At 44.3% G+C, this 11,208-nt stretch overlaps 1 protein-coding gene across 2 annotated transcripts in view; it reads right to left on the reverse strand.

Moving 5' to 3' along the window:
- Positions 1 to 10,560, reverse strand: part of LOC136856555 (uncharacterized) — a 131,309-nt gene extending 120,749 nt beyond the window's left edge. For both annotated transcript variants that reach the window (XM_067134394.1, XM_067134393.1), the window contains exon 1: positions 10,147 to 10,560. In XM_067134394.1, coding sequence (XP_066990495.1) covers position 10,147 — 1 coding nt within the window. In that variant the 5' untranslated portion in view covers positions 10,148 to 10,560. The remainder of the gene's footprint in view (positions 1 to 10,146) is intronic.
- Between the last annotated feature and the right edge of the window lie 648 nt (positions 10,561 to 11,208).

Genomic DNA, 11,208 nt, shown 5'->3' on the forward strand with positions numbered 1-11,208 from the left:
AACCCGAGGAGGACCCACGGCAGCTGATGTTTCCAGTCCTCGGCGGTGCAGCAGGCCATGAGGGATGACTTTAGGGACCTGTGGAATCGTTCGACCAGGCCGTTGGCCGCTGGGTTGTACGCCGTGGTGGTGTAATGCGTGGTTCCCAGCAGTTGAGCCAGGGCGGACCACAACTCGGTTGTGATGTGATCCGGGACGCCGAAGCGGCTAACCCAACTGGAGAGCAGGGCCTCGGCGCACACGCTGGCGGTGGCTTCTTGCATGGGTGTGGCCGGGCCACCTCGTCGAACGGTCTACCACCGTCAGGAAATATCTGGATCCGCCTGATGGGGAAGGGGCCCAACGACGTCGATGTGGATGTGGCGGCGGCGCTCTGGCTGTGGGAACTCGCCTACCCCCGACTGCGTGTGATGACCCACCTTACTGGTCTGGCACTGCAGGCACTGTTTTGCCCAGGACGTGGCGTCCTTTTGCACCCCGTGCCAGATGAACTTTTTTGAAAGCAGCTTGGCTGTGGTCCTGCCGGAGGGTGTGAGAGGCCGTGAATTATGTCGAATATCTGGCGGCGGCGTGAGGTTGGAACCAAAGGGCGGGGGTTGACCTGTGCTGATGTCGCAGAGCAGGCTTGGGCCTTGGGGCGAGGGTCACGTCCCGCCACTTGAGGGACGTGATAGCAGTGCGGTATGCTGGGGTTTCTGGGTCAGCGGCCTGTTCTCTGGCGAGGTCCTGGTAATCCACACCAAGCTGCACTACGTTCAACTCGACTCTGGAGAGGGCGTCTGCTACGGGATTTTTCTTGCCGGGGAGGTACCTGACGGAACAGGTAAATTCGGCCATGGCTGAGAGGTGGCGCTGCTGTCTGGAAGACCATGCGTCCCCCTGCTTCATGAAGGCGTGAACCAGTGGCTGATGGTCTGTGAAGATTGTGAAGGGCGCCCCCTCCAGGAGGAACTTGAAGTGCCGAACTGCGTGGTACATCACGCAGAGTTCCCTGTCGAAGGTGCTGTAGCGGGTCTCTGCAGGATTGAACTTCTTGCTGAAGAAGGCGATGGGCTGGGGGGCGCCGTTGATGATTTGCTCCAGAACAGCACCGCAGGCGACGTTACTGGCGTCTGTCATCAGCTGGAGGGGGGCCTTGGGATCCTGGTGTGCCAAGGCGGTTGCCTTGGCGAGGGCGGCCTTTGTCAGGAAAAGGCCTGCTGCTGGCTGGGTCCCCAAGACAGGGACTTTGGTTGGCCTTTTAGGACTTCCGTCAGGGGGCCGTGGTGTGCGCGATCCCGGGATGAACCGCCTGTAGAAGTTTACCATCCCAAGGAACTCCTGGACGGCCTTGACGGAGGTGGGGTCGGGAACCTGGCTACGGCTGCTACTTTCGATGTAAGAGGGCGGACGCCTGTCGGAGACACCTCGTGACCCAGGAATTCTGCTTTCTGGACGCCAGAAGGTGCACTTGTCAAAGCGGAAGACGAGGCTGTTCTCTTGGAGGCGCTGCAGGACTGCCCTGATGTGTCTCTGGTGTTCGCTGTGAGACCTGGAAAATATGAGAATGTCGTTCGATGTAGCAGACGCAGAACTTTAGGTCCCCAGAATGCTGTCCATGAGCCGCTGGAAGGTGGCCCCGGCGTTCCTCAGCCCGAAAGTGGAGAAGGCGAACACATAGGACCCGAAGGGCATGATGATGGCTGTCTTTGGTATGTCCTCTGGTGCAACAGGTACCTGGAAAAATAAGATTTAAGAAGGTCCAATTTAGTGATTAATACTCCTAGGGCTTTGGCTAAGAACCAATTGGTGAAAGGAGGCCGAAATGAGGTCCTGCATGTTGGGTAGAGGTCCACAGTGGTCGGGCTCTGTTGCAATGTTGAGGGCCGCTCTGTTGCAATGTTGAGTCGCCTGTAGTCGCTGCAGGGTCTCCAGGAGCCGTCCGGTTTCTGCACCATGTGGAGGGGAGGCCCATGGACTGGAGGCTTTCCTGCAGTTCCCATCCGCTCCATCTCCGCGAATGCTTTTTCGCCTCCTGAAGGCGCTGAGGGGGGAAGCGGAACTTCGCATGTGTCGGGGCCCTTTAGTCGTTATATGGTGGTATATGCCGTGCTTGGCTGGGGCCCGGGGACTTGGCGGCTCGGGCTTGAATACCTCAGGGAACTCCGACGGTAGGTGTGCATACTGGTGGGGGCGACGGCGCTGATGGTGGGTCTGGGTCCCGCTGTTAACGGAGAGACCGGCAGGAGTCGGTATCGAGGAGGCGCTTGCGCCTCACGTCGACTAGCAGGCCGAAGTGCGCCAGAAAATCAGCCCCCAGGAATGGGGTTCCTCGTCCGCGACGATGAAGTCCCAGGAGTAACTCTGGCCAAGGATGGAGATCGACAGGGGCCTGGTGCCGTAGGAGAGGATGGGGGTTCCGTTGGCGGCCGTCAGGAAGGCGGCCGGGTCTGGTGTCTGGTTGCGGTCCTCTCTGGATGCCGGGAAGATCGATTTAAAGGCCCCTGTGTCGACCAGCATCATCCTGTCGGAGAAGGTGTCGCGGACGTAAAAACCTACTGTTTTTGAGCCCTGGGTTCTTCGGCTGCCATGGCAGCCTGTCCTGCTGGCCGCCGCCACCCCCGTTTTTTGAACGGGCAAATGAGCAGGGCGGCAGGCAGTTTCGGGTGTCCTTTCCGAACCAGTTGTGATAGCGACAGAAGCCCAGGGACCTCCATCTGCTGTGGTTCGGTGGACGTCTGTTGGCGATGGCGTTGACGGGCTGCTCTACATCCTCTTCAGGCTGGACGGAGCTGACCAGCTGTGTGGCCGGTTTTAGCCGCTGTGAAGCCTTGATGGAGTCTGTGAGATGTTGCGCTGTCTCTATGAGGTCCTCGATAGGCATGGTGTAGGGGTGAGCGATCTGGTTGCGTACCTCCGGGAGGAGCTGGCGAAGGTAGATTTCCCCATGCGGCTTATCTCCTGCCGCTTCTTTGTGCCACCCAAGTCTGGTAGTGACAGGAGATCCACGACCATGCTCCAAGCGTCTCTTGAATTGAGGTCGTGGCGTGGGTTTATGGCAAGGTCGATAGCACGGGCGGCCCACTCGGCGATGGGCAGGAGCAAGCTTCGAGGAGGAACTTTTGTGGTGCTGTATGTGAGGGTGTGTGTTTGGTACTCGCGAGATGAGTTTTCTGTACACGTCCTCCGGAAGGGCGTTGAGCACTGTGTCGGCCTGTAGGATTTCGTCCGTCAGGTCCGCGATTCTGAAATGGCTCTCCACCCTGCGCAGCCACATCGATGGGTTCCCCTGCATAAACGGCAGCAGTTTTACGGTGAGGGCGGCCCGCGATTGTGTTGCCCGGCCGTCGTGTGTTCGGGCGCTGGTGTGGAGTTGCGGGAGGGCCTCGATGCGGGGCGGGCGCGGGTGTGATGGGAGGTAGGTAAACCTCCGAGTCCGAGAGGTCGCGTTTAACTGCATGAAGGGGGGGATACCGCGTCCATGCTCGCTCCTTTGATCCCTTACTGGAGTGGGGTACTCGCGTCAGTACGCACTTTCGTGCGCCGTGTGGTTCGCTAGTGACACTGGTGGGGTACGCCGACGAGAGTCAGCATGCTCAAACGCTGGTTACAGCGCGTGTTTAGGCCGCTAAGAGCGTTTTGGAGAAATCCTGGAGCCAAGACTAAGTCACCGTGTCGGTCCGTTAATGGCTCCGGGATACTCCGGGGGTCACCACTGTAAAGGTGTCAAAGAAACGAGCAGGTAAAAGTTACTGCTACTTTATTACAGATCCAGGCAGTTTATATAGCTGCCGACTGGCGCCGGCCCGCGAAAGACAATGGAATTGACTGTGACCTGAGGTCGAAACAATAAACAATAATATGCAGTGAACGAGTACAAATTACAATACAAAACATACAGAACTTCAATATGGATACAGTCTTGATGCCTGTGAATGAAGAAACATATGATACACAATGTGTGACATTTGTATAAATACGTATAAAGTAAAAATGGTTAAAAATGCATGACCTGGCACGTTTTAGGCGTGACTAATTGAGTTTGAAGAAAATGGGAAGTCACCAAAGAAAACATGCTCAGCGGAGACTTAGTTAATGGCGCCGCTGAAACACTACGCTGGCGCCGATGTGGTGACTTTACAAGTTCGTTAATCTACCCTGGAGATCAGTATTTTGAAACTGAACAACCCTGATTTATAACTAGACTTTGAAAAACATTGATTGTATTGACGCCTTATGCGTCAAACGACGATGGCTACGATTACGATGGTGATGAGATGATAATGCATGTTTCCACCTTTCTGGGACTATGCGGGAAGAAGTACGAAGTTCAGTAGTGTTTAGCGTGTACATACTTAAATGCATTTCAAGTGCTAGTACCGACTAGCAAGTAATCAAAGAGGCAACATTAGAAAGTGATTAGTAGAAAAAAACACTACAAAAAATAGCGTTGTTCTTTGGACATCAAAAGTCACAGATTTTCAGTCTAAGAGTCTTTCTTATTAGTAGCGTGGGTACATACTGAACATTTGAGGTATAACAAAAGAAGATGACACTGAGAGGCAAAAAGCTAAAGGAGCAGAAATAACCCCTACTGTAGAGTTTTAGATAAAGAAAAAAGGTAATCCTTTGTTAATTCTGATTCTATTCCCTGCTGTGAACGTCCTTTGTTTTTGAGTTCTCAGTTCCGGGGTTGTGTTGATGCGGCCGGTGTGCTGGTCCTTGGCAGCAAGTTGTTGTAACGGATTCAAAATAAACCTTGTATCCGGCCCTGTATTTAATTATGCTCGTCCTAACAAATGGCGACGAGAATCTATGCAGAGGAGCATAGGGTCTACAAGAACTTCATGTGGATGTAAGAATTTTCCAGGATTTTTGATGAGTTCAGCATAGCCTACCGGCTCTGAGGACACTTCCGTAAAGCCAGTTGATTGACGGCGATGGTGCGGAGGTTAGGCAGAGTTCGCCTATGCTAGGGGTGAGGATTTTCAATTCCCCAAGCTGTACTAGTTGATGCTTCGATTTATTGTGTTTTTACCCTACCTTACCTGGCATATAGGCTGCTACCTACAGTTTTGCTTCATCTTGCAGTTTTGTTCACGATGGCAACGACTACACAGATTAAGATTGATCCTTTTAATTCTTCTCAGATAAAAAGAAAAATGTTTTGCTAGTGTCGATTGGAACTGATGTTTTTAGTGTACTGGGTAATTTGTGTGCTCCTGATTTACCCCATACAAAGACTTACGATGACCTTGTAGCTGTATTGAAATCACATCACATTGTGAAACCTTCTTATCATCGTAGCCTAATAGCTTTTCAACAAAGAAAAAAGGAGGGATGAGACAGTGAATAGTATGTATGCTGACCTCAAGGCTTTAGCAAAAGATTGCAATTTTGGTAATCATTTCGATTCAAGAGTCAGAGATCAGTTGTTTATGGCAGTGGACAATGAAGTATATTTTCCCAGTTTAGTTGCTTTGAATATTGATCTCCAAGCTATGACCTCTAGTGCAGTTTTTAGAAAGAATTTTGAACATGGTAAAAAGCTTTTTGTGGGTGAGAGGAACGAATCACAGCCACAGGTTAGTTCAGTGAGAAAAGAAAAGTCATCTTGTAAGCATTGTGGTTTTTCTCATGAGAGTATAGACTGTTGGTTTAAAGATCTGACTTGTAACATTTGTAAAGGGAAACGTCATCTAAAAAGGGTGTGTAGAGAGGCAAACAAAGATTTCTCTTCATAGGCCTAGTAGTGTTAAACCTAGGTATAAGGCTTCCAATAGTAGGGCTGAAGGTAAGAAGGCTGTAAAAACTATTGATGATTATGAAGACAACAGTGATGATAGATTGTTAATGGTTAAAGGAAAGATTTTTGCTCTTAATTCTGATGAATTTTATTTCAGTATTAATCAGAAATTAGTTCCATTTGAGATTGACAGTGGCGCTGCTGTGTCTACTATAACCAAAGAGTGGGTACATAGGTTAAAACTAAATATGGAACAATGCAATAAAAAGCTAAGAGTTTATGATAATATGAAATTTGATGTCTTGGGCAAAGTGTTAGCTCCTGTACTTTATAATAGCACAAAGGTTTCTCAGGTATTTTATGTTGTTGATTCTTGTAATACAAATTTGTGTGGTAAAGATTTAATGCAGCAAGTAGGTATTTATCTGGCTGGAATAGATGAAGGTACTAGAGTAATAAAGGTTGCTAATGTGAGTGCAGAAAAGCTGCCAGATAATTACTTGGTAGATTCAAGTAAACCTATTGCTGGTGTTTTGGCTAAGATTCATTTAAAAGGTAATGCTACCCCAAAGTTTATGAAAGCACGCACAGTTCCTTTTTATTACAAAAAAATTATTGAAGATGCCTTAGATAAGCTAGTAGAGGATGAAATGATGGAACCCATATCACATAGTGAATGGGCAGTTCCTATGGTACCTGTATTGAAAGAAAATAAGGTTGAAATGAGGATTTGTGGAGATTTTAAAATTTTGAATAAACAAATTCATTGTGACAGGTACCCGTTACCAAAGATAGAGGAATTGTTATCTGTTGTTGGTAAGGGAAAGTTTTTTTCCAAAATTGATTTAAAGAATGCTTATCTTCAAATACCTGTTGATGAGAAAAGTCAAGAGTACTTGGTAACTAATACTCATAAAGGATTGTTTAAATATAAGCGTTTACCTTTTGGCTTGTCCTCATCTGCTGGTACTTTCCAAAGGTTTATTTCTCAACTGTTGGCAAATGTGGAGGGTGTAGCTGCTTATTTAGATGATATTATTGTAAGTGGTGCTACCAAAAAGGAGCATGATCACCGATTAAGAAAGGTTTTGGAACTTCTGCAAGCACATAATGTACAAATAAATAAGACTAAGACTGTTTTGGAGGCTGAATCTATTGAATATTTAGGATATCACATCTCAGGTGAAGGAGTCAAGCCATCTTCAAAGGGACTGAAAGCTATTTTAGATTGCCCATGTCTTACTTCTGTTGAAGAAGTTCAATCTTTTTTAGGTATGATTACTTACTATTGCAAGGTTGCAAAGAATTTTTCTTCTAAGCTAGCTCCCTTGTATGATTTGTTGAAGAAAAATGTAAAATTTAGATGGACTTCAGTACAGCAGAAGGCGTTTGAAGGCATTAAAAGAGATTTTTCCGAGTCCAAAGTGCTGACTAGTTTTGATGGGGATAGTCCTTTAATCATTGAAGTGGATGCGTCTCCTGTAGGTGTGGGGTGTTTTGTTACAAAAGGTTGGTGACCAAGAAAAAACAATTTATTTTGCAAGTAAAAAACTATCTAAAGCAGAAAGGAACTACTCTCAGTTAGATAAAGAAGGATTAGCTCTTATTTTTGCTGTGAAACGTTTTAGATATTTTTTGCTTGGCAGGAATTTTGTTGCTAGAACTGATCATAAACCATTACTGGGACTTTTTGGAAGAGGGAAACAGATTCCATGTAATGCTAATTCTAGAATACAAAGATGGGCTTTGTTGTTATCTCAGCATGATTATGAATTAGTTCACAAACCTGGGAAGGAAAATGTAATTGCTGATGCCTTAAGCAGATTGCCACTTGATGATGATTTTCATTCTGGTACACCAACTGAGTATGTTAAATTGGTTGAGTTACTTGATTTTGATGACATCTCTTTTCAGGCAGTTAAACATTTCACCAATAAGGATGCTGTATTGTCTCAGTTGAAAAATTGTTTGAAGCTGGGATGGTCAAAAAGAACATAATATGTCACTTCTGGAATATGCCTCTGTAAAAGATGATTTATCTCTCCATAATGATGTAATATTGTATAGAAATAGGGTTTTGATTCCTGTTGAGTTAAGATGTAAGGTTTTGAACCATTTGCATTGTGGGCATAATGGTATAAATGCTATGAAAGCTGAGGCAAGGAATTGGGTATGGTGGCCAAAGATAGACCAGGACATAGGAGAAGTCACAAAGAATTGTGGCATTTGTTTTAAGAATTTTGCAAATCCTCGAGCTCCTACATTGTCTTGGCCTATTGTTGGTAAATCATGGTCTCGACTGCACATAGATTATGCCGGACCGATGGATGGTAAATGTTTTTTTGATAATTGTAGATTCTCATAGTAAATTTTTGGATATTAATTTTTCTAGTTCCACTACGTCAGCTGTTACCATTGGCCATTTGAGGAAGACATTCTGTAATTTTGGTATACCTGATATCATTGTATCAGATAATGCTCCAAATTTTGTTGCTCAAGAGATGGAGGAGTTCTTGTGTAAAAATAGTATTAAGCATGTAACACCAGCTCCTTATCATCCATCCTCCAATGGTCTGGCTGAAAGGGCTGTGAGAACATTCAAGGAGGGACTGGGAAAATTTAAGAAGGGAGATATTCAGACCAGAATTTGTAGATTTTTGTATAACTATAGGAGGACTGTGAATTCTTCCACGGGTAAGGCCCCAGCAGAAATAATTTTCGGTAGGAATTTCAAAGGTACTGTTGAATCAGTTAAACTGAGAGACAAATCTTTAAGGAAAATGAGGGATGAAATTTTCCAGGAGGAAGGTAAATTGTATAAAGTCAATGATGCTGTGTTTGTTCGTAATTTTGGGAAAGGTTCACCATGGGTGGAAGGAAAGATTGTGGAAGTACTTGGGTTGAGAAATTATAAGGTGGAAGTACAGAGTTTTGGTAATATTATTTGGACAAGACATGCAGACCAGATTATGCATAGATATATGGGTGACTTTAACCAATCCAATAAAGAAGTGTTATCCAATAATTCTAAGTCATCTGTAAATTTGAGTGATTCTAGTGCTTTCATTTCAGACACTAATGTACCATGTGATAATAGTGGGGCTGAAGAACCCATAGAAGTAACTGTAAATAATGATAGTGAATGTTCAGTACAACCGCCAATGTTAAGGCGATCCAGTCGAATAAGTAAACCTCCAGATCGACTTGATTTATAAATATATACAAATATGCTGTATTTATCATGTTTTGTTTTCATATTTGTAACATATTTTGGAAGAAGTATTGATTTATTTAATTGTCTGATGTTTTAAATTGGAATATTATTGCTTTTCTAGGGATAAGGGATGTAGAGTTTTAGATAAAAAAAGGTAATCCTTTGTTAATTCTGATTCTATTCCCTGCTGTGAACGTCTTTTGTTTTTGAGTTCTCGGTTCCGGGGTTGTGTTGATGCGGCCGGTGTGCTGGTCCTTGGCGGCAAGTTGTTGTAACGGATTCAAAATAAACCTTGTATCCGGCCCTGTATTTAATTATGCTCGTCCTAACACCTACAGCAGAGATTTCAGGAAAGTGAGATTAGGGAACTGATTCACCTCAAAGAGGAGTACGTTACCGAGTAATGTTTGATGAGTGAAGTGGTATTATTGCGGGTACAGTATTTCTAACACCACTCTTTCAGATGCTGTGGTTTGCATCCTTATATAGTAAATTTTAATTTAGATAAAAAGAAACTATCGAAAAGTAAAGAGAACCGGGAGATGAATATGTAAGCACTTATATTTGAACGGTATTATTAATTAACATTTGATTGATTTATTAAATTGTGGTCTCTCTCGAAATGGTCTAGACAGAAAAATAAGCATGGCTGCCAGAATTGACATTGCAAGCTAAACTAAGTTTTTGAGCCTCTGCACTGACTAAAATAATAAACAAAATACATTTAAAAATCATAAGTCAGAGTGATTCAGATCTTACGTGGAGATCAGTGATAAATCAATTTGCTTGTTTAAGAGTAAGTTGGAATTGCTGTGAATAAGAGGAGTCAACGGTCATTAGGGATGTTGTATTTCAGGGATTTCCTCTTTCATTTAGTGAAAAGGAAGGAACTTGAGGTTTAGAGTTAGATATGGAGCTTTGATGTTTTATGCGGAGAAAATAATTAGCAAATGTATTTACTTATCAAAGACATCAACCACTTTCAATGACAGCATGCTTGTTATATATGAATTTTTAAACTGAAAGTTAAGCTCTCATTTATTTAAATACATTTATATTATGTTTGCAGGTCAGAAAGAACTAAAATTCTTATGTCGTTATTTATTTTTATTATTATTATTATTATTATTATTATTATTATTATTATTATTATTATTATTATTATTATTATTATTATTATCTCTTGGGAATAACAAAACTAACTTACTTGCTGCTTCCTTGGTCGTGTTGTATCGTTGACGATACAAACGTTTTCTATAGCAGTAGCTGTTCAAACTCAATGTTGTCCCAGTTGTGTATTTAGCCCTCTGTTGTGAAAGGTTCTTAGGATCTTGATCAATACAGCGAGCACTCTTTTCTGTTGGTGTCAGGCTCCAGTTTTTCTATTTGAGTCCTGACGTTTTTCTCGTTTAAGCTTTAGGTCTTTGTTGCGCTGTTTTCCTTACAGTGTAGAGCTTTTCTTTTGCTATCTTTATATTGCCAAACCTTTCATTAGCTCTAAAATCACATTTTCATGCTGCAGTAAAAATTCCGTTTCTTCGGAGAGCTTGTAGCTGGTGATCGGGCACCAGACGGGTAGGATGCTCGCTCAGTTAGAGCAGGATACCAACTGAGGACATCCTGATGCTGAAAAAGGCGGGAAGGATGTATGTACTTGAGAGGCTTGGTGCCATGATGACGCCCCTCCGCGTGATCAGCGAGAGTGAGTGAGTGGACAGAGCGCCCGTATGAATGGAGGATGCCATCATCAACAACCGCACGACATAGCCCTGAGGGAAACAATATGTGGAGCTCCCTCAAGTAGCAATACAAACAATATGGGTATTTGCCTTTATTTCTGCTCAAATTTCTGCTCGAATGAAGATTGTCGTCGAGGCTTTTGGTGAGTGCCTTGTAGGGAACAGTTTAAATAGGTTAGGCTATAGCTGGTTAATACTAAGTTGAGGTCTCAGAATTAAAGAAAGCGATAAGTAAGGAAACTGCAGTGAACTCTTTTTAATACTAATAATTTGACTGGATTAGGATGACGGTGATTACTGTTTAGCAGTGCCCTGCAGACGACACGATAATTACTTGGGTTATAAGGAACTAATATTGAAATGAACAAGAGAGGGAATCGAAGTGAACAAGTTGATTGCTTCTCGTCCAGTGATTAATTTGAATGAGGTTGTCAAGGATCACCTGACAGTGCACCGCACGGCAAAAGTCAAGGTAGTTAGCTTATAGGTGATTGATACTGCGTTGGTTTCCATCCAAAGTTAGGGCTGTT

Source organism: Macrobrachium rosenbergii, chromosome 36, assembly GCF_040412425.1.
Source record: "Macrobrachium rosenbergii isolate ZJJX-2024 chromosome 36, ASM4041242v1, whole genome shotgun sequence".
Lineage (NCBI taxonomy): Eukaryota > Metazoa > Arthropoda > Malacostraca > Decapoda > Palaemonidae > Macrobrachium > Macrobrachium rosenbergii.